This window comes from Dermochelys coriacea, chromosome 17 (assembly GCF_009764565.3).
Source record: "Dermochelys coriacea isolate rDerCor1 chromosome 17, rDerCor1.pri.v4, whole genome shotgun sequence".
In the NCBI taxonomy this organism is placed as follows: domain Eukaryota; kingdom Metazoa; phylum Chordata; order Testudines; family Dermochelyidae; genus Dermochelys; species Dermochelys coriacea.
Genome location: NC_050084.1, coordinates 22098129 through 22125210, shown reverse-complemented (window position 1 = coordinate 22125210; position 27082 = coordinate 22098129). Strand labels below are relative to the sequence as shown.

At 48.0% G+C, this 27082-nt stretch overlaps 1 protein-coding gene across 1 annotated transcript; it reads left to right on the top strand.

The window, feature by feature from the left end:
* LOC119844816 (E3 ubiquitin-protein ligase TRIM39-like) lies at positions 1 to 26700 on the top strand. The gene is given in 8 exon segments (XM_043499715.1): positions 1 to 28; positions 2451 to 2526; positions 2528 to 2873; positions 4666 to 4761; positions 9433 to 9671; positions 12987 to 13087; positions 16937 to 17042; positions 26640 to 26700. Coding segments are annotated over 8 exon segments (1053 nt in total).
* Positions 26701 to 27082: the final 382 nt, after the last annotated feature.

Sequence of the window (27082 nt, the reverse complement as noted above, 5' to 3'; positions counted from 1 at the left end):
ATGGAGCCCTGGGTCTTCCACCTCCCAGGTGGGTACCCTAACCACCATGCTATACAGTCTCTCTCTATCACCTGCTTACTTTTTAAGTATTTGGTGACCATGCCTACTGTGGGTCCCAGCTGCCAAATTCAGGACAGAGCGCAAGAAACAGGGGAGATACCCCCTCAAACTGGGGTTATTCTCACATTAGAATTCACCAAGCCAGCAACCAAAGTGAACTCTTGTATCACCACTCTGGTGAACAAGACACTAAAAACACAGTCCCCTTAGGCAATCCAGGCCCTATCACCACCCAGGCAGCTGGTCTTCATGGTGAAAGGTTACTGAAAACCAGATTCACTATACATAAAGTTCTTCTAATCCCAAAGGATCAGCCACTCCCCCAGGTGAATGTATATATACCTACTTTAGATCTTACCAAATGCCACGTTTGTAGTCAATCCTTTAGTAACTAAAAGCTAAAGGTTTAGTATTAAAAAGAAAAGAAGAGAATAATTCAATGATTAAAGGAATCAAGTGATTTCAGAATCTGTAGATCAGGTTCACAGCAGGGATGGAAGTCTGCTTGTCTCTCTGGTTCACCCAAACAGATTGGGGGTCATCAGTCCATTGTCCAAAGCTTCTGTTTATTAGAAAATCACAGTCCAGAGGTGAGGAGCAGGCCTGAAGACAAAGCAGTGATGTCACAGTCTCCTTTTATACTTTCAGCCCAAGTGCCTGGAAAGTTACCGGCCAAAGATGGAGTCTTGGATCACATGTCCTAACATGCCTTGCTGAGTCCTGGGGAAGACATTGCCTGAAATGTCTCCAAGAGAGGCTCACTGGCCCAGCTGACTGTAATAATGGCCCATCAACCCAGGGATGTCTAGTCTGGATGTAAATTTGCCTGGTGGGTATCACCGCTGAGCAAAACATAGCTGAGATACAAACACATAGCCAATACTCATCCTCAGATACAATGGCAATACATGGATTTAAACAGGATAATCATACTGGACAGTTTATAACTTGTACATTGACATACCTTGTACAAGATTTATTGCACCTTTGTAACAGTGGGGACCAGATCTGTGTAACTAGTTATCTTCCTTTTTACCCAGCATCACATATTTATCCAAGGAGAGCTTCACCAGGAGAGACTGAGGCAGCTGAGGGCAAGTTTTGGGGATCACAGTGGTGCCTAAATCTGGGATTTAGGTGCCTAACTCCTAAATCTGGGGTTTAGGCACCTAAATCCCGCTGTGGCTCTGGGCCTTAGCACCCACACAGAATAGATTTTGCTTAATAGCTTATCATCCCACTCTCCCCATCCCTGTTGATCCTGTGAAGTGGGCACTTCGGCTATTGAGTTTATTTCATCTGCTTCATTGGTTAAACTGGTCATGCTCAGTTTATGTCCAATGCAGAGAATTTCTAAATGACCAATTTTTGACTTTTAAGTAGGGTGTTATGTGTCGTTGTCTCATTCTCTGCAATCCTACAGACACTGGTCACTGTGTAGTGTGTGGTCCCTTGCTCACATTATGATGTTATCCATTCTCACTGCAGCATCCCTTAAAAATCAGAGTAAATCACTTTTCGAAACACTTTGGAAGCCCAATAACTACCTAAAAGCATTCGCTAACACCTAAAGGGCTACATCCTCAGTCAGTCTAATAAATTTATTAGTCTCTAAGGTGCCACAAGTACTCCTTTTCTTTTTGCGAATACAGACTAACACGGCTGCTACTCTGAAACCTATCCTCAGTCAGTGTAAATCAGCCTAGCTGACTTGTCTTTAATGGAGGGATGCTGATGTACACCATCTGAGGTTCTGGCTCGTAACATTAAAGTGGTTAATTAAAATACACTAATTGGAGCTTGACCAGTCTAACTTCATTTGCAGAATGCTGGTTCTTTGTTTGATACCTAGCATTTCTTTTCTTATCTTCCAGCCCTTGCTTCAATCATTTTCACTGACTAATGCTTTGTATTTAAATCACAGGGATAGAGTCATAGCCAGACCTCATTCAGCTTTTCAGTTATAGCCACATGACTAACTTAGTGCGCGGATGCGCTACTCTCTCACCTGTTCCCAAATTGCTCATATTATCAAGATTACATTAAAAAATAATTCGTCCCTCAGGGCAAATGAAATTTTTCTGTCTGGCTGGGTCAATGGAATTAGCCACACGTCTGATGTAAGGCAGCATCCTCCTTCCAGGCACCGTGAGCCCCGCTCTGAGATCTCTGAGTGCAGTTCTGTGGCACTGACAGCCAATGGTGCTCTAACTAGTGCTCTGGCTGGCCAGGTCTCTGATCTGAGCACCACTGGCTGTTAGAGTGAGCTGTAACAGCTCACCAAGTGCTGGAGCTAGCTCACGGTATTAGCATAGTCCCGCTCACACCAGTAACGTGACTCCTCCCCTGTGCAGTGGAATAGCGAAAGTGACCCGGAAACTGCCACACAGCAGCTGCCACCAGGGTCTTGGTGAACCCGCTGGAGAAGCTGCAGGAGGAGGCAATTTGTTCCATCTGCCTGGAGTACGAGTGACCCCATGAGCATAGACTGTGGGCACAACTTCTGCAGGGCATGCATCACCACCTACTGCCAGGAGAGCCAGCGGGCCCGTGTCCTGCCCTCCGAGCCGGCGGCCTTTCACAGGAGCAATGTCAGGCCCAACAAGCTGCTGGCCAATATCGTGGAGACCATCAAGCAGCTGAGGCTGCCGCCAGCCAAGGGGCAGCCAGAGGCGCTCTGCGGGAAACGTGAGGAGAAGCTCAAGCTCTTCTGCGAAGAAGACAGGGAGGCCATCTGTGTGGTGTGTCGAGAGTCCCTGTCACACTGGCCTCGCACTGTCTACCCCATTGAGGAGGCGGCCCAGGTATACAAGGTGGAGGGGTGCTGGGCTGAGGGTCTCCAACCCTCCAGGGGTGTCCTGGAGTCTCCAGGAATTAAAGATTATGTCATGGGATGAAACCTCCAGGAATACGGTGAACCAAGATTGACAGCCTGAGCTGTCCTGGAAGAGCTCTCCCAGGACAGCAAGGTCCTCACTTAATCCACAGCTTCCCCTACACACCCCTCCATCTCCCAGTGTAGGGGGCGTGGCCAGGGAAAAGGGGGCATGGCCAGGTTGTCTGCATTCTGGGGACACCCTCCACCCAACTATAACTCAGTCTTATGGGGCGGTGCAGTGGGGGAGGGCGATTCAGTTTCAACGGCCCATTCACTGCTGACTGAGCCTGCCCATTTGGTGCAGCTGTGATGGTGGTTTTGCAATGTGAACCCCTGCCTCACTAGGGCTGGGCTGAGACCCAGCAACTCATTCCGTGCAGGCCACAGAGCAGCCAGCAGATGGCAACAGGCTTTGGGCACAACTACCTGGGACTGGACCCCTGTTTCTTATTCCATAGTTCCCCTGAGCCATCCTGCTCCCCTGAACCCAGAAGTCCCCAAACTGGGGGTGTGTGTGCTCCCCAGGGGGGCCAGCTGAGGCCCAGACCATCCCTCACGGGGGGGCAGGTCGGGCATACCACCCAGCTCTACTCTTGGCCCCAGCCCCAGCTGCTGGCTCCAGCTGCCAGGCCCGCATCTGGTGCCCCAGCTGCCCCGCCCCCAAACCTAGCTGTGGCCCCAGCCTTGGCCCCCTTACCCTTATCTGTGTCCCTCACTCCTGGCCCTGACTCTGGATGGGGTGGGGAGGGCATGGACACAGGTAAAGGGGGATGTGAGGTAAAAAGTTGGGGGACCACTGTCTTAACCACTTCACTCCCAGTCTCCTGCTCGAGCCAGAGCCTGGAGAAACGGCAGCCCAGCTTCTGAGCGGGGCTCAGTGCCCACTCCAGGCGTGAGAAGGGAGGGCAGAGGTGGCTGCTCCTCACCTTGGTAGCCTCGGGATTCTGGAGCTGGGGATTGATCTGGGCTCCTAGGGTCATTCTGGCAGCAGGGAATAGCTGGAGCACAGAGATGCCTTGGCCATTCCCGGCTCTCCATTCATGCCCCCTACACTGCAGGCCAGGACGAAGGGGTGTAGAGCTGTAGCACCTTTGCCACACAGGGATTCCCCTTATGCAAGGGCAATCCCAAGGCGGTCAGTGAAACCAGCTTTTCAGCTGCTTGGCACTGTCAGAGAGCCACAGAGCAGCAGGAGCTGGGACCACAATCTGGATTGTTAATCGGTCACTAATTTTGCTCACATAAATTCAACATGCATGTTTTTGTGCACATGTGGAAATGCAGGAATGGGGCATGCAAAGACATGCAGGGGCAACTTGGGGTCCACGAAATGACAGGCCCCTTTCTGCACAGATTGCTCCTGAAACACACCTGTAGTGGGAAGGCATTAAACTGCTGTGAATAATGAAGAATCTCAGCCCCTGTGACTGAATTGTATAGAAGCCTGTTCAGGGACTGGCAGGAAGACAGTTAATACTCCCTGAGCTGAGGAAAGATCACAGCTGCCTGATCTCTATGGAGGGATTGTCTGGGCAGGAGGGGTGGATCAGCTGTTAGAAATGTTAACTCTCTCCTTGCCAATCCCTGAAACAGGTTCTAGATACCCCATCACACACTGGGGTGTACTTTTCAACCTGTTTGATAGGAAATGCAAATAGCTGAGATCAAGTCCAGCAGAGATAGGTCAATACTTTAGTAGAATTGACTGGATTTATTTTTCTTGTCAGATCAAACTCCAGAAATCCCTGGAACTGTTGTTGAAAGAGGTGGATGAAATTAAGAAACATTCAATGGTGGAAAGGACAAAAACCCAGGAATGCAAGGCAGGTGTTTGGGTTCCTGTATTAAAAAGGACAATTCTGACATCGATGCCCACATTTAAGAGAACACTGTCAACTTGAAATATAGTTATTAAAAAAAGATAAATTACTTTAAAAATTAATAATAGTTTCAGGTACCACATTTGCTCCTCGGCCAATTTTAAAAAAATCCATAACAACATTTGTGTATAAAAAATCCCCCCTGTTGCCATGAGAGACCCACAGAAACACGGGAAACTGACTATACCAGGGGAAACAGTCAGAGTGACTAGGCACAAAATACTGGGAAATTCACAAAGTAACGGAACTGGAGAACAATAAGGGACAATCATTATTTTTCTTTAAGCTTGGGTTTTAAGAATAATTCCAGTAATCATGATAAAAGTCACAAGAGTTGGCAGCACAATTGGCCCTATTTTAAACTAATGGCTATTCTCCCTGCCGGGGGAAAGCCTGAAAGTGAAGCTGACTACAAATAAAAGTGAAGCTGAGTCCTCTGATTATACAGAGCAGGAGCCAGATGCAAAGAATAAACAAGGAGCATCAGCAATAACAAAGAAATATGACTTTCAAAGATCTCTCACTTTTTACAGATTTGGGGCCAGAAGATACCATCTAGCCTGACCTCCTGTAGGCAGGAGGCAGAGAATTTCACCCAACAAACTGACAAGTTATTAGTAAAATAAATCTATTTAGCTTAACAAAGAGATGGTTAAGAGGTGACTTGGGGGACAAATATTTGATATTGGGTTTTGCAGTCTATCAGAGAAACATGATCCAATGGCTGGAAGTGAAGCTAGACACATTCAGACTGGAAAAAAGCCACAATTATTTAAATGATGGTAATTTACCACTGGAACAATTTACCAAGGATTCTCCATCACTGGCAATTTTTAAATCAAGCTGGGATGTTTTTTCTAAAAGTTCTTTTCTAGGAATAATTGTGGGGCAGTTCTGTGTCATATGTCACACAGGAGGTCAGACTAGAATGATCACAATGATCCCTTCTGGCCTGGGATTCTATGAATCAGCTTGTTTACAGCATGTGATCTTCAAGATAACAGTATCCCTTGGTTGCAGTGTTGGCACAGATGTGGGGACGTAAAGGCTGAGGAGGATGTTATGAAACATGCCCTCTGACTGTGCCTTGTTTGACTCAAGGATTAGGACTCTCCTCCAGGGGCACAACACAGCAGCCCTGGCGTGCCCTGGATTTGTATATGAGGGTTATTTTTTCCCCAATTCATATTCCATGCAAATTAGTGCATGTGAAAGCACCCTGAGCACCCACAACTCAGAGGCAGGCCCATAGAAGGCCTGAGAGAGGCTTAAAAATCATGACATTAGAGTAAAGAAATTGGAAGGGTTCTTTTTATTTGCCTTGTGGTCTTCAAGCCTTTAGGGTCATAATTAACGTCAATAGAAATGTGGGAAGGGATATTGAACCTGGCGCATCAGGGTTTGAACCAGTCTCTGTTAGAGACCAGGGTGAGACCTAAGTGAGGGGCAGATTGTCCCCATTTGCTACGGCTGGGTGGGTCCTTCCACCTTCCTCTGAAGGGTCTGGTCCTGGCCACTGTCACAGACAGGACACTGGGCTCTGAGCCAATCTGGCAATGCCCACGTTCCCGGGGTGACCTCACTTCACATTTTCAAGCTTTTCCCTGTGCCCATGAGGGCCAGAAAGGTGCTTCTGAATGAAACTGAAAGCTGAGCTTCTTCTGCAGCCCTTGGCTCTGGCATCTGGGAAAACACCAGCTATCACAGGTTTCAGAGTTTCAGAGTAGCAGCCGTGTTAGTCTGTATTCGCAAAAAGAAAAGGAGTACTTGTGGTACCTTAAAGACTAACAAATTTATTTGAGCATAAGCTTTCGTGAGCTACAGCTCACTTCATTGGATGCATTCCAGCTATCACGAGGCCCACTAGAGCTGTGATGCTCTGGGTCTGACTCAGTGGTCTGGGGAGCAGATATGCTGGGACAGTGGCAGTGAAAACTTCCCCACACCAGCTGCCCCCTGCACTGGGGGATCACCTCTAGGGCTGGGGCTGGGGCTGGGGGAGAGCTTGCAGAGCGGCTTAAGTACGCAGGGCCACCCAGCCCCCCTGGGCTGAGATCTCCCCTTTTGAGCGCGAGGAGATCCCACTCCAGGCCTTGCGCCTCCTTCCACGGCTGCCAAGAAGGGTCCAGTCCAGGAAGAGGGCAGCAGTTGGCGTGCGGCAGGACCTGGGATCCCAGCTCCGCTTACACAGGCCACCGGACAGTCATTGGATGGGACCAGGCGCAGGGTGTCACTAACCAGTGCTAGCTGCGCTGGGGACTGAGCAGCCAAAGGCGCAGGGCTGCATACCGCTCTCCTGAGCCTGCACAGATGGGCTGCTCGGCCCTGCACAGTGGCTGCTTTGAAGAAGGCCGGGCATGGTGGTCTATGGCCTCTGAACCGATTCAAAGGGGCTGTAATGCACTCGCTGCGCTGGGCTGAGCAGAGCAGCGCTGTCCTTAGCGTCTGCTGCCATCTAAAGGCCATTTTATTTAAACATGGTGTAATAATTCCCTCTCGAGTTAGACTGAATCATCTAGTCTAAACTCCCGCCATGAAGCAGGATTTGTTGTGTCTAAAGCATCCCAGACAGGCAGCTCCAGCCTCCTTTGGAAACCTCCAATGAAGGAGCTTCCACAACCTCCCTAGGCCTCTGTTCCATTGGCCTCCTGCTCTTACACTTAGCAAGTTTTTCCTGAGATTTAATCTAACTCTGCTGTGCTGTAGTTTGAACCCACTGCCTCTTGTCCTGCCTCTGTGACAAGAGAGAACAACTTTTTCCATCTTTTTTATGGCAGCCTTTCAAGTATTTGAAGACTGCCCTCTACCATGTCCCCCCTTAATCTCCTCTTTTCCACACTAAACATACCCAGGTCCTTCAGCCTTTGCTCCTATGGCTTGCATTCTGTCCCTTTGATCATCTTTGTTGCTCGCCTCTGGATCCTTTCCAGTTTATACACATCCTTTCTACACATTGGTGACCAAAACTGGACATAGTACTGCTCTACTCAGCCCTGGTTAGGCCTCAGCTACAGTACTATCACCTCCTGTGACTTGCACATGACTGTTAATGCAACCTAAAACTGCATTTGCTTTTTTGCAACAGCATCGCATTGCAGACTCATGTCGAGGTTGTGATCCGCCCCAACTCCCAGATCCTTCTCAGCAGTACTGCTGCCAAGCCAGTTTCCCCCCATTCTGTATTTGTGCATTTGGTTTTTCTTTCCTAAGTCTAGCCATTTGTCTTTGTTGAATTTCATTTTGTTGTCTAGCCCAGTTCTCCAATTTATCACAATCCCTCTGAATTTTAGCTCTATCCTCCAAAGGGTTTGCAAGCCCCTGTGCCTCCCTTCCCCTGCTTTGTGTCATCTGTGAATTTGATCAGTGTGCTCTCTATACCTACATCCAGGTCATTAATAAAAATGCTAAACAACACAGACCCAGAACAGATCCCAGTGGAACCCCGCTTGAGACCTCCTTCCAATCTGACATCATTCCATTAATAAAAAGAACGAGAAGTACTTGTGGCACCTTAGAGACTAACAAATTTATTTGGGCATAAGCTCTCATGGGCTAAAGCCCACTTCATCCGATAGTTACTCTTTGTTTGCAGTTATTTAATCAATTATGTGTCCACATAATGGTTGTTCCACCAACCCCTCATGTCTCTAGCTTACTTATCAGAATGTCATGTTGGACTGTGTCAAGAGCCTTGCTGAAGTCCAGGTATATTATGTCCACCACATTCTCCCTATCCACCAAACCAGTTACTCTCTCAAAGAAGGAAATCAAGCTGGTTTGGTGTGATTTGTTCTTAGTAAATTCACACTGGCTGCCAGTGAGCACCCCTTCATCCTTCTGGTATTCGCAAATTTAATGTTTTATACATTGCTCTAGTAGCTTCACAGGTATCAAGATCAGGCTGACTGGTCTATAATTCCCCGGCTCCTTCTTTTCCCCCTTTTAAAAGATGGGCACTACATTAGCCCTTCTCCAGTCTTCTGGGACCTCTCCTGTCATCCATAAGTTTGCAAATGGCTCTGAGATTTCTTTAGCTAATTCCTTCAGCATCCTGGGGTGAAGAGCATCAGGCCCTGCTGACTTGGATTCATTCAACTTACTCAGAAGATCTCTGACATGTTCTTTACTTATCCCGATCTGCGTCCCTGCCCCTTTATTGTCTACGATGACTTCGCTAGTTGTCTGGTCACATGTTATTTTTTGTGTGAAGACTGAAGCAAAGCAGGCAACAAGAACAAATGATCGTGTTTTATCAAAGAGATCTAATCTGATTGATTAGTGTAGGCCTTGATGGCAGACGTATACACTCTAAAGTTTGTATCTCTGAAAGATGTGATGATATTTACTTCCAGTACATTATTCAGCCACTAGATGTCTCTGTGCTGCAGACAGTTCCAACTAGGGTCTCATCCCTGGTATACCATGGAGATGAAGCTGGAGCTCAAGCTGTGTGAAACATATTGGTTTTTCTTTAGTTGTTTTGTTAAGTAAATGCCTCCTGTTTAAGATGCACTGTGATTTTGTATATCCTCTCAGTTACTCCAGTGGTTTATGATTTTAATCCATGCCGTTGATACTTCCTCTTCTTGTTCCTGTGTATTTTTCTTTCCGAAGGAGGTAGTTAAGAAAAAGAGAGAGAGGATTGTGACTGAATTTGGGAAGCTGCACCAACTGCTGGCTGAGGAGGAGAAGCTGCTTCTGCAGAAGCTGGAACAGGAAGAGAAGATAATCTTGCAGAGAATCAATGAAAACCTAACCAGACTTCTAGAGCTGAGATCATCTCTGGACAAGCTGATCCTGGAAATAAGGGAGAAGTTCCAGCAATCAGCAGACAGGTTGCTCAAGGTGAGCAGGTGGCAGAAATCCCCTCTCTCCAGACAGGCAGAAGGGAAAGGGACTTGGATCCTAGGACACTGGAGTCCAGGAGTTAGGGTTAGATCCCCTGACACTGGAGTCCAGGTGTGTCTGACTCTTCCCACTTCATTCAGTTCTCTGCTTTACTAACACCAGCTTGTGCCTAGGAGGCTCTGGCCCCTGCTGGGAGAGGGGTGCAGAGTCACTCTGCCCCCAGGGGGCATTAGAGCAGGATTGGTCTCCAGGGCAGCACAGCTTCTGTTGGTGCTTCCGGGTGTGTAGGGGGAGGACATCCCCCCACCCCACCCCTTAGGTCCGGAGGATGCAATGCGTTACACCCAGTGCATCCAATCCACTCTGCTGGCCAGTGGGAGGACATGGCCCTGACTGCTCCCTGCCCCCTTTGACGATGGGAAGTGCCCATAGGAAGGAGTAGCCCCTGCAGTCAGGATGCTGCGTCTGAGCCTGGTAGGGTTCCTGGCCACCCCTTCCCCCAGGTAAGGCTGGACATCGGTTCCATTATTTCCTCCAGGGAGTAGAAGAGCTGTGATTTCTCAGGGCCAGAGCAAGGCACCATGGCACCTAAGGTGAATGTGCGAGTTTGCTTTCATTCTCTGGTGGCTCCCTGCTCCTGCACTAGCTCAGCTGGGCACCTTTCAAGAATGGCAGGAGAAGTGACATCTAACCTGTGTTAGCTAACATGCAGGGTGGAATATTACCCTGTGACTGCCCCACCACTTTCACTCAGGTCCATGGGGTGGACTGTGAGCTGCAAAGATCAATGCAAACAGTGCCCCAGAGAGATCTGAGAAGAGTGGGTGTCAAGGTTCCTTCCCCACTCTGAACTCTAGGGTCCAGATATGAGGACCTGCATACAAGACCCCCTAAACGTATTCTTACCAGCTTAGGTTAAAACTTTCCCAAGGTACAAACTTTGCCTTGTCCTTGAACCGTATGCTGCCACCACCAAGCGTTTTAAACAAAGAACAGGGAAAGAACCCACTTGGAGACATCTTCCCCCAAAATATCCCCCCAAGCCCTACACCCCTTTTCCTGGGGAAGGCTTGATAAGAATCCTCACCAATTTGTACAAGTGAACACAGACCCAAACTCTTGGATCTTAAGAACAATGAAAAATCAATCAGGTTCTTAAAAGAAGAATTTTAATTAAAGAAAAGGTAAAAGAATCACCTCTGTAAATTCAGGATGGTAAATACCTTACAGGGTAATCAGATTAAAAACATAGAGAATCCCCCAAGGCAAAACCTTAAGTTACAAAAAGACACAAAAACAGGAATATACATTCCATTCAGCACAACCTATTTTACCAGCCATTTAAACAAAAGAAAAACTAACGCATTTCTAGCTAGATTACTTACTAACTTAACAGGAGTTTTAAGGCTGCATTCCTGATCTGTTCCCAGCAAAAGCATCACACAGATGGAAAAACCCTTTGTCCCCCCCCCCCCCGATTTGAAAGTATCTTGTCCCCTCATTGGTCATTTGGGTCAGGTGCCAGCAGGGTTACCTTAGCTTTTTAATCCTTTGCAGATGAAAGGGTGTTGCCTCTGGCCAGGGGGGATTTTATAGCCCTGTATGCAGACAGGTGGTTACCCCTCCCTTTACAGTTATGACAGTGGGACAGGAGTGGCCTCTAGCCCAGTGATCCCAGCACTTTCCCAACAGATTCTTTAGGTGGAGGCTGCTGGGTGGATGCTAACAGCTACGTCTGGGTCCTGGGAGAAGGAAGTTACTTGTATGGAATTACGATTCATTCTGAGCTGATGAGGGAGAATACAGAGCTGTGGAATGAGCAGATTGTATCTAGGTTAGGTCCTTTGATGGGTCCTGTTACCATAGCAGCTGAGCACTTCTTCATCTTCAGTGCATTTAGCCTCCCTCCCACCCCAGGGAAGCATTATTATCCCCATTTTACAGAAGGGAAACTGAGATCCAGAGAAGTGATATGGCTTGCCCAAGCTGACACGAGATCCTGTGGCAGAGGAGGGAATTGCACGCAAGTCTCCCAGGTGCAAGGCCAGGCCCTCACCCCGGAGCCTCCTCCCCTCTGTGTTCATGGGGGTTCATGCCAGGCGGTGCTGTCCAGCTCCCTGCACTGGCTAAAATGCACAGCACTTTTCTGTGTCTCCTTTTCGGGCATGAAAAGCACCTTAAGCAGATGCGTGTCCCATTTGCTCCTGTTAACAGGTGTGGCTACTTCAAGGGGCTAAGCAGGAGATTTGGAGCCCCCAGTCTTCCTGCAAACACGGGTTCCACCCTGCCCTGGTTTTCTTCCGAGTGGAAGTCTCACGTAGCTCATTAATGATGGGAGCTAACCAGGAGAGGTCCCGTCTGTGTGCGCGGACAGCAAAGAATTCCTGGCACATTTACGAAGAGCAGAATCCATTCACCCTGGTACTCCAGAGCCCAAGTCCCATCCACTATTGTGGAGCATGCTGTGTGCTGATTGGTTGCCAGCTCCCACCCCAGAGGTAGCTGCACTTGAGGGATGACATACCAGTTAGTGTTTGCTTTGGGTTGAGTTTCTGTAGAAATGCACCATGTTATTGCTCTGATTGGAGCTGAGAATGTTTCTTGATGAATTAATTAGTACATTAATTTTATCTCTCTCTCTCTGCCTGGGAGTGGCTACTGATCAATGACTGCAGGTAATCCTTGACCAGTAGCTATTCCATGAGCAGTTGGTTGGGTGTAATTTACATTCAGAATTCAGGCTGCTGTGACTGGACACATGCATCCCCTGCTATAGTTCTCTTCCCTGACCGGAAGAGTATAGCTCTTGGACTCAGATTTCTGGGGCATGATTATGAATTTGAAATGAGCCTAATAGTCAATGGACAGCACTGCTAGTAAAGTAATTGGCCCTGATCCGCATCCCCAGTCAAGGGGTGCACAGTGCAACCCCAGAAGGAGGTGCTAATGGTCCCAAGGGCTGTCACAGTGGCTGGGGATTGTCAGGGCACAGGGAGGCTCTGGCCATGCCTGCTATCAGGGTCTATGCCAGCCTTGGGGAGGGGAGCAGCATAGGGGCTGTTCTGCCAGCTCCACGCATCGGGAGCCCCCACCCCACCCTTATGCTGGGTTGATCCTCCCCTGGATGGCTGGGCTGCCTATTTTGTGCTGACAGCACAAAGTGGCCTCAGGCTCAGGGCCGTTGGCTGGGATATCCCCGGAAAGTAAACCTGGAGCGGGCATGGAGACAATCCACACATAGATGTTTCACAATGCAACCGGCTCCTTGCAGGGGATTGGCTGCTCTGCTTGCCCAGCTGCAGGCATTAGCCGATGATCAGTTGGGGGCTCTGTGCTGACCTGCTGAAACGTCTTCTTTCCAGGTGTGAAGCTGTGACATTTCAGGCTCCAGAGGCTTGCTCCGTGGCACTGAAAGAGAATTACAGCACAAGTCTCAACCCTGCATTGCATAAGAGAAACTGAAGATTTCCTAGTCAGACATCAGGATATACTTCTACGGACACAACGTTCTGAAGATTCAGATCAGGCTGCGCAGCGGGGACAGAAGGACGGTGAAGAAAATTGGCAGCATGTGACCTCCAGAAGAAGAAAGGGGAGAGTCCATGTACCAGCAATGCAGATATAGGTAAGTAACCATTTTCATGTTCTCTCCACAGGTACTAATGCGGAGAGTGGACTAGATGATACATCTGAGGGAAGGGAATAGAAGGAGACTCCGCCGATTGGAAGGCATGAGATGCACTGTCCTAGGGTTGAGGGTTCCACGACCACCGCTCCCAAGAGAAGGAGGTGGGTGGTGGTGGTCGGGGACTCTCTCAGGGGGACTGAGTCATCTATCTGCCGCCCCGACTGGGAAAACTGAGAAGTCTGCTGCTTGCCAGGAGCTAGGATTCACAATGTGACGGAGAGACTGCCGAGACTCATCAAGCCCTCGGATCGCTACCACTTCCTGCTTCTCCATGTGGGCACCAATAATACCGCCAAGAATGACCTTGAGCGGATCACAGCAGACACGTGGCTCTGGGAAGAAGGATAAAGGAGTTTGAGGTGCAAGTGGTATTCTCATTCATCCTCCCCGTGGAAGGAAAAGGCCCAGGTAGAGACTGTCGAATCGTGGAAGTCAACGAATGGCTACGCAGGTGGTGTCGGAGAGAAGGCTTTGGATTCTTTGATCATGGGATGGTGTTCCAAGAAGGAGGAGTGCTAGGCAGAGACGGGCTCCATCTAAGGAAGAGAGGGAAGAGCATCTTCGCAAGCAGGCTGGCTAACCTAGTGAGGAGGGCTTTAAACTAGGTTCACCGGGGGAAGGAGACCAAAGCCTTGAGATATGTGGGGAAGTGGGATTCCAGGAGGAAGCATGAGCAGGAGCACACGAGAGGGGAGGGCTCTTGCCTCATAGTGAGAAAGAGGGACAATCAGCGAGTTATCTCAAGTGCCTCTACACAAATGCAAGAAGCCTGGGAAAGAAGCAGGGAGAACTGGAAGTCCTGGCACAGTCAAGGAATTATGATGTGATTGGAATAACAGAGACTTGGTGGGATAACTCACATGACTGGAGTACAGTCATGGATGGATATAAACTGTTCAGGAAGGACAGGCAGGGCAGAAAAGGTGGGGGAGTTGCATTGTATGTAAGGGAGCAGTATGATTGCTCAGAGCTCAAATATGAAACTGCAGAAAAACCTGAGAGTCTCTGAATTAAGTTTAGAAGCGTGAGCAACAAGGGTGATGTCGTGGAGGGAGTCTGCTATAGACCACCGGACCAGGGGGATAAGGTGGACGAGGCTTTCTTCCAGCAGCTAACGGAAATTACTAGATCGCAGGCCCTGGTTCTCATGGGAGACTTCAATCACCCTGATATCTGCTGGGAGAGCAATACAGCGGTGCACAGACAATCCAGGAAGTTTTTGGAAAGTGTAGGGGACAATTTCCTGGTGCAAGTGCTGGAGGAACCAACTAGAGGCAGAGCTCTTCTTGACCTGCTGCTTACAAACCTGGAAGAATTAGTAGGGGAAGCAAAAGTGGATGGGAACCTGGGAGACAATGACCATGAGATGGTCGAGTTCAGGATCCTGACACAGGGAAGAAAGGAGAACAGCAGAATACAGACCCTGCACTTCAGAAAAGCAGACTTTGACTCCGTAAGGGAACTGATGGGCAGGATCCCCTGGGAGAATAACATAAGAGGGAAAGGAGTCCAGGAGAGCTGGCTGTATTTTAAAGAATCCTTATTGAGGTTACAGGGACAAACCATCCTGATGTGTAGAAAGAATAGTAAATATGGCAGGCGACCAGCTTGACTTCACAGTGAAATCCTTGCTGATCTTAAACATAAAAAAGAAGCTTACAAGAAGTGGAAGATTGGACAAATGACCAGGGAAGAGTATAAAAATATTGCTCAGGCATGCAGGAGTGAAATCAGGAAGGCCAAATCACACCTGGAGTTGCAGCTAGCAAGAGATGTTAAGAGTAACAAGAAGGGTTTCTTCAGGTATGTTAACAACAAGAAGAAAGTCAAGGGACGTGTAGGCCCCTTACTGAATGAGGGAGGCAACCTAGTGACAGAGGATGTGGAAAAAGCTAATGTACTCAATGCTTTTTTTGCCTCTGTCTTCACCAACAAGGTCAGCTCCCAGACTACTGCATTGGGCAGCACAGCATGGGGAGGAGGTGACCAGCCCTCTGTGGGGAAAGAAGTGGTTCGGGACTATTTAGAAAAGCTGGACGAGCACAAGTCCATGGGGTGGATGTGCTGCATCCGAGAGTGCTAAAGGACTTGGCAGATGTGATTGCAGAGCCATTGGCCATTATCTTTGAAAATTCATGGCAATCAGGGGAAGTCCTGGATGACTGGAAGAAGGCTAATGTAGTGCCCATCTTTAAAAAAGGGAAAAAGGAGAATCTGGAGAACTACAGGCCTGTCATCCTCACCTCAGTCCATGGAAAAATCATGGAGCAGGTCCTGAAGGAATCAATTCTGAAGCACTTAGAGGAGAGGAAAGTGATCAGGAACAGTCAGCATGGATTCACCAAGGGCAAGTCATGCCTGACTAATCTAATTGCCTTCTATGATGAGATAACTGGCTCTGTGATGAGGGGAAAACAGTAGACGTGTTGTTCCTTGACTTTAGCAAAGCTTTTGACATGGTCTCACACAGTATTCTTGCCAGCAAGTTAAAGAAGTATGGGCTGGATGAATGGACTATAAGGTGGGTAGAAAGTTGGCTAGATTGTTGGGCTCAACGGGTAGTGATCAATGGCTTCATGTCTAGTTGGCAGCCAGTATCAAGTGGAGTGCCCCAAGGGTCAGTCCTCAGGCCGGTTTTGTTCAATATCTTCATAAATGATCTGGAGGATGGTATGGATTGCACCCTCAGCAAGTTTGCAGATGACACTAAACTCGGAGGAGTGGTAGATACGCTGGAGGGTAGGAATAGAATACAGAGGGCCCTAGACAAATTGGAGGATTGGGCCAAAAGAAATCTGATGAGGTTCAACAAGGACAAGTGCAGAGTCCTGCACTTCGGACGGAAGAATCCCATGCACTGCTACAGACTAGGGACCGAGTGGCTAGGCAGCAGTTCTGCAGAAAAGGACCTAGGGGTTACAGTGGACGAGAAGCTGGATATGAGGCAACAGTGTGCCCTTGTTGCCAAGAAGGCCAATGGCATTTTGGGATGTATAAGTAGGGGCATTGCCAGCAGATTGAGGGACGTGATCGTTCCCTTCTATTTGACATTGGTGAGGCCTCATCTGGAGTACTGTGTCCAGTTTTGGGCCCCACACTACAATAGGATGTGGAAAAATTGGAAAATGTCCAGCGAAGGGCAACAAAAATGATTAGGGGACTGGAACACATGACTTCTGAGGAGAGGCTGAGGGAACTGGGATTGTTTAGTCTGCGGAAGAGAAGAATGAGGGGGGATTTGATAGCTGCTTTCAACTACCTGAAAGGGGGTTCCAAAGAGGATGGATCTAGACTGTTCTCAATGGTAGCAGATGACAGAACGAGAAGTAATGGTCTCAAGTTGCAGTGGGGGAGGTTTAGGTTGGATATTAGGAAAAACTTTTTCACTAGGAGGGTGGTGAAGCACTGGAATGGGTTACCTAGGGAGGTGGTGGAATCTCCTTCCTTAGAAGTTTTTAAGGTCAGGCTTGACAAAACCCTGGCTGGGATGATTTAGCTTGGGATTGCTCCTGCTTTGAGCAGGGGGTTGGACTAGATGATCTCCTGGGGTCCCTTCCAACCTTGATATTCTATGATTCTATGATTCTATCCCAGAGCAGTGCCTGAGCATGATGGATATGCTGAAGAAATTCAAAGGTATAGGGAAGCAGGTGGCTGCAACCCTGCTCCTGAACTGTGAGCTGGTGGGGTGCGTGAGTGCTTTGATCTGTGTTTGTACATGGTCTACCGCAAGGGGGTCCTGGTCCCAGACTGGAGCTCCTAGGCATTTCAGCAACATCCACAAGAAATAGTAATAATAATTTCCAGGTTGGATTCCCATTTACACTAAGACCCAGTGTGCCACAGGCATGCACCACTTTAACGAAGGTCGTGGCTACATGAGGAAAGTTACACCAGTTTAATTTAAATTGGTTTTAAACCAGTTGAGTGAAAGTGGTGCAACCCCCTGTGTGGACACTCATTTCAGAGTCAGAGGGGGTCGTTTTTGGTTGTCTTAAGCCAATTTCCAGTGGCTTTATGCAAAACCAAAACAAGTCAGGTTTAAAATGAAATCAGAACATCCATGGAGCCTTGGGCACTTGTTTAACTAGATTGAATTAAAGTTGCATCTTTAGGTAAACCAGTGCAACTTTCTCATAGACACGTATTTTCAAACCAGTTTAGTTCAATGGGTGCCAGTTTGTGTGTGAACTCTGTTAAAACAGTTTCAGATATTTTGATGTAGCAAAAAACCCAGATTAATCGGTTTTAGGTACCTATATAATCCCTGTAGTGTGTGTGTGGCTGCTTACTGAGCCCCTCACCATAGCAAGGATCACTTTGCAGGTACCCTGCCCCTGTTCCTTCTTACAGGACCCTTCAACAGTGCACACAGTCTCTGTGCAGTTTACAGCACCCTCCCTGGGGCTGATGTGATATCAAATCATTTCATGCCATCCTCAGAGTCCTTAATCACAAAATAATTCAAACAGCCCTCCATGAGTCCCCAACATAGAGTCCCTAACCATAGGTCATCCTTTGCTCTGGTCCTTCAGCCACCCCCAGTGCCCTAGCCCTGACTTCTCTCTCCGGCAGCATCTCCTTTGTTCTTTCTTTTTCTCTTTTTCTTAATGGTGAAGCAGACTTGACTGAATAGTGGATAGCTGCCACCAGCTATAATTTGTGGTTTATAGCCTCTTACTCCGCCCTGCGTCCTGCAGGTAGTGTAACAGCGGCTTTCTAGTACAAGCCCATTTCTCTGCTCTTTTTATTGAATAAGGTAACAAAAGTTACATTCTGTTAAGATGTTTGTGTTCCTCAGAAAGCTTTTCCTGCTCTTCCTCAAAGCCCTCGCCTGCCCCGAAAAGGGGACCCGTTGTTTCGTCTCCTTACAGAGCACATAGAGTTCGTCTTCGTGTTTATTTATTCACGTTTTTGTGTGTGAACCATCATACCCAGTTAGTACGCTAACAAAATCGCTTCACTGTCCCACTTCAGGCCCTGAAGGGTGTTGTTATCCTCAACTCTAGGGCACAATTTCAAAAATCTTCCTCGTTTTTCATTAATCTCATTTGGTTTTGACATTCCTCTTATACATTTTTCTGTATGAGGCTTTGGAATTCTTGTTCACTCAAGGGTATTCCAGTGTCTATCTTTCCATTCCTTACAGCATTTTTAGCTGGTTTGTCTGCCATTTTGTTCCCTCTTATTCCGATACGTGCTGGGACCCAAGTGAATGCTACGTGTCCCCGTCCGCACTAGCTCCCTTATTAGAAATATAATTTCATTGATTAAATCATTTCTGTGAACTGAGACATCCTTTTCTATCACCATCAGGTCTGAGACTGACCACTGTGGCTAATTCCAAGTCAGTGCAACAGGCGCTGGCTTCCTCTGGCCCCAGGGATGCTCAAGTCCTCGCCCCGCCTTAGGCCCTACCTCCACCTGACCCCTTCTTTCAAGTCCTCACCCTAGCTCCGCCTCTTCCCACCCAGTCCTGCCCCCTCCCCCAAATGTGCCCCATCCCCACTCCTCCCCCTCCCTCCCAGCGCCTCCTGCATGCTGCAGAACAGTTGATCGCGGTGGGCGGAAGGCGCTGGGAGGGAGGGGGAGGAGTTCATTGGCGGGGCCACCGGCAAACAGGAGGTGCTGGGGGGGAGCTGGCTGCCAGTGCATGTTAAGCACCTCCTGATTTTATTCAGTCGATGCCTATGCTCAGTGCTAGCATAATTGCTGTTAGGTTCAGCTGTCATGACAGCTATACAAATTGCATATTCTTTTAGCTGTAGTAATTCCAAATTTTGGGCTAGCATATGCTGTTCCTACGCTTCCTGTTTTCTTTTGCACCTACCTGTATATATTTGATAAAACCAACTCCACGGTTTATCTACCTCCACTCCTGAGACTCCACGGTTTATCCTCCTCCCCTGAGACCCCACCCTCACTCTGCCTCTTCCCACCCCCACTCTGCTCCCTCCCCTAAGGTCCCCCTTGCTCCGCCTCTTCCAGGCCCTGCTCCAACCCCTCCCTGAGGCCCCACCTGCTCGCTGCTCTCCACCCTCCCCCAAGCCCCTTCCCCAGCCTCCAATCAGCTGTTTGGCAGTGCCCTGATCAGATAATCAGGGGCGCCGCCGAGCAGCTGTGGCTGGTGGGTGCTGAGCACCCCACTATTTTTTTTCTGGAGCACCCATGGAATCTGTGCCTATGGGAGAGGCGGAAATGTTTAGAGGCAGAGCTCCCAGGCTCAGAGCCTGCAGAAGACCCCTCCAAGGAAAGACAAACTCTCCATGGTTGCTGTCTCAGGGCAACTGCCTCTGTATCTCCCCTTAGTAGTTTAGCAAGGCACCCCTTTCAGCATCCATCTCTTGCCTCTCCTGGGCGGAGGCACACATCTCTCTTCCTTCCAAGTGGGTATTTCCAGGCTGTACCTGTCACTGCGTATTTCCCAGCAGAGACGGACCCACTCACTTTCTGTTCAGAATCTGATAACAGCGTGATTGCTGCTCCTATTACCACCACCCAGCTCTCTCTAAGTGAGCCGACTTTATTCCTAAGGTAAAAAGCACTGCAGAGAAAACATATTTAAAACCAATCAAAGAACCTATACACATGCTAATAAGCTTACCAGGAACCTTGGCCTTAAGTTGGATAACTTCAACCCTCCCACCCTAGGGGGAACTGTGACTCCCAGTTCATCACAGCTTCTGCTCAGAACAAGCACTCATGACAGGTTTAGCTCACTCTTTATACAGAACAGGGGTCTTGGATACGGAGTTCCCTGAAGGCAGTATTTAGCATGACTGGGTCTCTCTCTGCAAAAGGCTGGCTTGTGAGGGGAGAATCTGCATATCCCTCATCTCAAGAGATATCCTAAGGAAATCCACTTCACATGTAGGCCGTGTCTACACTACCCACTCATGTCTTCCTGCTAAAGAAGTTGCAAACCACCTTGTAATAGCACATAAACACTTGCCTTTCTAGTACAATGTACCTAGAGGTATTAACCCTAATTCAGTAAGGATATGGCGGGGTGTTGTCAGCATGTCCCAGTTACGCTTTCTAATCCACGACTCTGAAGGTGTCCAGGAGTCTCGGAGAGCTGACTCCAGTCGGGGGCTAAGGAGATTCCAGTCCCACCCAGCTCCTGTTCTCTTGTGCCCAAGAGTCTGACACAAGGACAGAGCTCAGTGTAAGAGACCCTGCGTCCTTGGCTGGTGGGAGTCTGCTTTGTGCTGCAGCTTGATCCTCAGATATCTACAGCTCAACTGGGCTATGAAAGGCAGAATAGAGGTTGTTATAAGAAATCTGCCTTTCCCCACCTGTAACTAGGGCTTAGAGACAGAGGGAGAGAGATTATGTGTCCGAAGAAAGAGTGAGAGAAACTGGACACATGTGGACTAACAGAGGCCTGGGAGCAGAAAGCAGAGATGAGGGGAACGGCAAGGACAGCCATGGTGCAATGAGCTGCAGGAGCAGAACCAGGTCAGGGACCGAAGCAGAACACATCTCTCTGAAATACTCCTTCATCTTGCTCTGAGCCCTGGGCTCTTACCTTCTCTTTGTGGATGAAATTTCATGGATGAAGAATTTCAAGGGATGAGTTGGGAGATTTCCTTGCAGAAAGGTGCTGGGCATGAGAAATTCTGCTGAACCAAGAAGATTGAAATGCTGCTTATGAATTGGCAGGGAAATGCAGAGACATATGATTCCACAGTGACGCAAGTCCCACGCTCTGGCTGTCCCTAAGCCACTGATTGCCAGAAGCTGGGAGTGGGCAACAGGGGATGGATCACTTGATAATTGCTCTGTTCTGTTCATTCCCCCTGAAGCACCTGGCATTGGCCACTGTTGGAAGACAGGATGCTGGGCTAGATGGACCATTGGTCTGACCCAGTCTGGCCGTTCTTGTGTTCTGATGTTCACAATTCAATTCTGATGCTGCAAGTGAGAAGAAATGGAACAAATGATTTAACAATAGAGGATATGAACTCATCATGCTGTGTTGCAATGTTGTTGATTTCCTAGAAATCATAAACACAACTTTGCTAGGAAACAGGTCAGGAGTTTGAATATCTCATGGATTGGTCATGGCATATGGAGCAAGAAGTGGGCTGGATAATTCTGTATCTGGTGCATTTTTGGTATTAGCTGCAGCCCTGACTCTTGTGGTGAACTGATGCAATTTGAATACATATACATATGTCCCCTGTGGAGATCCTGCCCCAAAATGTCGAAATTTATCTGACTAGGTACTTACGTGTAGTTATGGGAAAGCAAACCCCCTTAGCAGCTCAGGAACCCAGAGACATTCAATCTGTAGATACTCTGCTGTCTTAAGGAGAAATGCACGGAGTTTAAGGCAAGAAGGGACCATTAGACTATCTAGTTTGGCCTCCTGCATAGCACAGGTTATTGCTTTTTACCCCTATATTGTTCCCTATAACTTCTGTTTGACCAAAGCATCTCTTTCAGGAAGGCCTCCAGCCTTGATTTGAAGATGTCAGGAGAGGGGCAATCCACCACAACCCTTCGGAATTGGTGCCAATGATTAATTACTCTCACTGAAAAATTGGTGCCTAATTTCTTATTTGAATTTGTCTGGCTTCAGTTTCGGGTCACAGATCTGTTTCATCCCATGAAGGTACTTATAGCTCTACTCACTTGTCCATGATCACCCTAAATTCTTGTCAAAGTCATAGAATCTCAGAACCATGGAACCTTAGAGTTAGAAGGGTCAGCTAGTCTAACCCCCTGCCATGATGCAGGATTTGTTGTGTCTAAAGCATCCCAGACAGATGGCTCCAGCCTCCTTTTGAAATCCTCCAGTGAAGGAGCTTCCACAACCTCCCTAGGCTCCACTGAACTACTGCCCTTACACTTAGCAAGTTTTTCCTGAGATTTAATTAAATCTGCTCTGCTGTAGTTTGAACCCGTCGCCTCTTGTCCTGTCCTCTGTGGCAAGAGAGAACAACTTTTCTCTATCTTTTTTACGGCAGCCTTTCAAGTCTTTGAAGACCACTCTCATGTCTCTGCTCAATCTCCTATTTTCCAAGTGAAACATACCCCATTCATTCAGCCTTTGCTCCTATGGCTTTGATCATTTTTGTCACTTGCCTCTGGATCCTTTTCAGCTTCTCTACATCATTTCTATACATTGGTGACCAAGACTGGACACAGGACTCCAGTTGAGACCTAACCAGTGACAAGTAGATTGGTACTATCACCTCCCATGACTTGCACTGCTTTCCAGGACACCGTCCCCCATTCTGTAAGTAAGGCTTGCATTCCTTGTTCTTTGATGTATTACTTTGCATTTAGGTGTATTAAAGCACATTTTGTTTGAGTGGGCCCATGTTACCAGGCAAACCGGATTGCTCTGTACGACTGCCCTGTCCTCATCATTGTTTACCACTCTGCCAATCTTTGAGTCATCCATAAATTTTACCAGCAGTGATTTTACATTTACTTCCAGATCATTAGTGTAGATATTGAATAGCATCAGGCCTAGAACTAGTCCCTGTGGAACCCCATTAGAAACATCCCCATTTCATGATGATTCCCCAGTGATGACTATGTTTTGAAATCTGTCAGTTAGCTACTTCTTAATCACTTTAACAAGTGCATCCTTGAAATTGTATAATAGCAATTTGTGACAAAGTTCCTCCTCTACCTGGGTGGGTCTTGCGCTTATTGGCGGATTTGCTCGCCTTGGAGAGTCACAGCCGCCCTCAATTTGGCCGTTTTCGTGAACCCACAGTCCAGGTCAACCCCTCCTGTGTCTGATCAGGAGCTGCGAGGTTTGGGGGGAACCTGGGCCCGCCCCCTACTCCGGGTTCCAGCCCAGGGCCCTGTGGAAGGCAGCTGTCTAGAGAGCCTCCTGGAACAGCTGTGCAACAGCTACGACTCCCTGGGCTACTTCCCCATGGCCTCCTCCCAACACCTTCTTTATCCTCACCACAGGACCTTCCTCCTGGTGTCTGATAATGCTTGTACACCCCACTCCTCCAACAGTCCATGTTCTCACTCTCAGCTCCTAGCTCCTCTTGCTCCCAGCTCCTCGCACGCACACCACAAACTGAAGTGAGCTCCTTTTTAAACCCAGGTGCCCTGATTAGCCTGCCTGTCTTAATTGATTCTGGCAGCTTCTTGATTGGCTGCAGATGTTCTAATCAGCCTATCTGCCTTAATTGTTTCCAGAAAGTTCCTGATTGTTCTGGAACCTTCCCTGTTACCTTACCCATGGGAAAGGGACCTACTTAACCTGGGGCTAATATATCTGCCTTCTATCACTCTCCTGTAGCCATCTGGCCTGACCCTGTCACATATTATTTAATCAGAATGTCATGTGGTCCTAACTTCAAACACCTCACAAAAGACTAAGTATATTACATCTATGCAGTTACTTTATCAACCAAATTTGTAGTCACCTCAAAGAATAATAATTTTGTTTGATAAAAGCTATTTTCCATAAAACCATAGTGACTGGCATTAATTATATTAATATTCTTTTAAGTCTTTGTCAGTTGAAACCCATGTTGACTTTTCCATTATTTTCCTGGGACTGAGGCAAGCTAAATGGTCTATGGTTACCTGGGTTATCCCGCTTGCTCCTCTTTTGAATAGAGGAATAACATTATCACACTTTCAGTCTTCTGGAATTTTCCTCGTATTCCAAGATATGTTAAAAATTAACATCAGCAGGCCAAAGATCTCCTCAGCCAGCTCTTTTAAAACTCTTGGCTGTGAAATTATCCAGGACTAATGATTTAAAAATCTTTATCCCTAGTAGATGCTCTTTAACATCTTCCTTGGTTACCATCAGGAATCAGGGCCTGTAGCTGAGCCTGGGATCAGCTAGCTGCCCTGGAGCTGAACACCCTGATTGACCAAACCACCTGACTGGCTGAGAGGTGTCACCAGACCTGCCCTTAAGTCCAGCAGCAGCATTAGGCCAGTGGATGCTCATTACTTACACCTGCAGCTGTGATCATTCCTGTGCCAGCCTGTGGAACCCCACTAGAAACAATTGTTAATTTGTCAAATTGGTTGACAAAGCCCCGGCTGGGATGATTTAGTTGGGGATTGGTCCTGCTTTGAGCAGGGGGTTGGACTAGATGACCTCCTGAGGTCTCTTCCAACCCTGATATTCTATGATTCTATGATTCTATGAGTTATTAATTAACTCTAAAGTATTTCATCATCCTCACATGATACAAGAACATCATCCTGCTTCTTTCCAAATACAGAATAGTAATATTTATGGAACAATTCTGCCTTTCCTACATCAGTATTAACAATTTTGCCATCTCCATCTACCCCGAACTCTGCCCCAGGCCCTGCCCCCACCCCAACCCTTCCCTCAAGGCCACACCCCTGCCCATCCCCCACCCTGCCTCTTTCTACTCCCGCTACACCCCCACCCAACCTCTTCCCGCCCTGTTCCACCCTCTCCCCTGAGCGCGCTGCGTCCTCACTCCTTCCCCCTCCTCCCCCAGCCTCCTGCACACAGTGAAACAGCTGATTGCAGCAGGCAGGAGGTGCAGGGAGGGAGGGGGAAGCGCTGATCGGCAGGGCCTGCCAGTGGGCAGGATGCTCTGGGGGAGGAGGAGGAGGTGCTGATGGGGGGCTGCCAGTGGGTGCTCAGCACTCACCTGTTTTTCCCCATGGGTACTCCAGCCCTGGAGCACCCACGCAATTGGCACCTATGACTTAAATACTCCTTCTTATAGTTCTTATACCTGCCAGTCATGGATTTTTCCCTAATGTCTTTAGTGTTCCTTATCAATTTTCTGCACTTCATAACTTCTAATTTATGTCAATTGCTATCTAGTCTCCCTTTTACCATTTATTAGTTGACCCGAACAGCCAGTCAACATTCAGGGCCCTGGGGATGTTCCATCTGGAAGTAGAAATTGCAGGAGTCTGGTATTTTCTTTGCTGGAGTCTTGTTTCGTTACAGTAATTTACGAAGTTTTGCTTCTGCCCGTTCCAGAGGAAACAAAAACAAAAGAAGCAATTTCTTTGCTTTTATCCCCAAGCCTCTTCAGCTGACACCAGACCCAAAAATTCTCTCTAACTTTTCCCAGGGTCATGTGATCCCAGTCTGCTGCTTCGCTCTCTTGCTTATTGCCTCTGCTCTGTCTTCCCTAACTCACACACACTTGACCTACAGCAATACTGGGCAAAAGCCCCTCCACCTGCCCAGCGAGTCCCTTTTGTCTGAGGGATGTGTGTGTGTGGGGGAGGTTGTTATGAATGACAGTTATGTTAACTGAGGGGTGTGTACACGCCCAATGTCAAAGAGCTTTGTGACCCATGCAGTCACCAGCGCCTCTTAGCAAAACATTGTATATCACTTTTTTATGTCTAATTGCTGCCCTCAGTTCACCACTGGACTAGACTGGCTTCTAGTCAAAGTTGAGCTCTAAACTGATTTGGGAATTGTGACTTTTGGCCATCTAATAAACTCTTCTTAAAGAACTCCTAACTGGCATTCAGGTTTTTCAGGCTAAAACTTTATTCCCAATGAATTTTGCTCATAACTTTCTCAGCTATGGGAAATTGGCCCTTTTGAAGCCACAAGTATGGGGTGAAGGACTCGTTAATTCAGACCTTGGAGTCCGTGAGCTACACACAGTCACTGGGGAGACAAAGCCAATGTCTCTGAATGCAATATGCAAAACTACCCAGCATGGCCAACTTTGTTTTTAAATGAAACATGAGATTCTCCTGCCATCATGTGACTCCAGGAGGTGGGGCTTTAAGAAAAGCATCAAATGCCACGAGAATAGATGGTGACAACAACACAAAACCCTGAGTATGGGGACTGTGTATAAGCCTCTGAAATTGGTTACAATCACAGACAGACACTTCTGTTCACATCACTGTCTGTCCCTGTTCCCCCTGCTCCTCTTCCCCACCTGCCTGGCTGCTGCCCCTCTCTTCCCCCGCATTCTAACTCCTGCCCCTCCTACCTTCTGCCTATCCCCTGCCATCTGCGCCCGTCATCCCTCCTCTGCCCTGCCCCCTGTTCCTCACCCAGCTACAGTGGAGTCAGGCTGCCTCCTCTTCCTCCTCCTCCCTTTCTGGAAGCTGTTGCGGGGGGTCACTAAGGGCCTGGAGGAGACAGTCTCCCAGTCTTCAGCAGAAGAGGCTGGGCAGAAGTGGCAGCACTGAGACCTCTGTGTTCCTGTCAAGTGGGATGCCAGGCAGGAACAGAACCAGAGCAGGGACCAAAGTAGAACTCAACTTTCCATCACTCCTGCCTCATCTGGCTCTGAGTCAGGCTCTTCTCCTCTCCCTGTAGGATGGAGATGCAGCGGAGTTTCATGGCTGAAGAATTTCCAGGAAAGAAACAGGAAAGGTGATGGGCATGACACCAATTCTGTTGAGCAGAGAATATTGACAAGCGGCTCAGGAAGTGGCAGCAGGAAGTGCAGAGATCGTGGCCTGTGATTCCACAGTTCAATTCTGACATGGCGGGAAAGTGGGCGAAGATAGAAGAAAGGATTAGCTGACACTGCTTTCCAGAAGACAGTCCCCCTTCTGTAGGTGTGGTCTGCAGTCCTCATTCCTTTGCATTTGGCTGTGTTAAAATGACTTTTGTTTGAATGGGTCTAAGTTACCAGGAAAACCCGATTGCTCTGTGTGACTGCCCTGTCCACAACATTATTTACCACTGCATCAATCTTCTCGAATTTCCTCGATATTCCAAGATTTATTAAAAATTAAGATCAGCGGGCCAGAGAT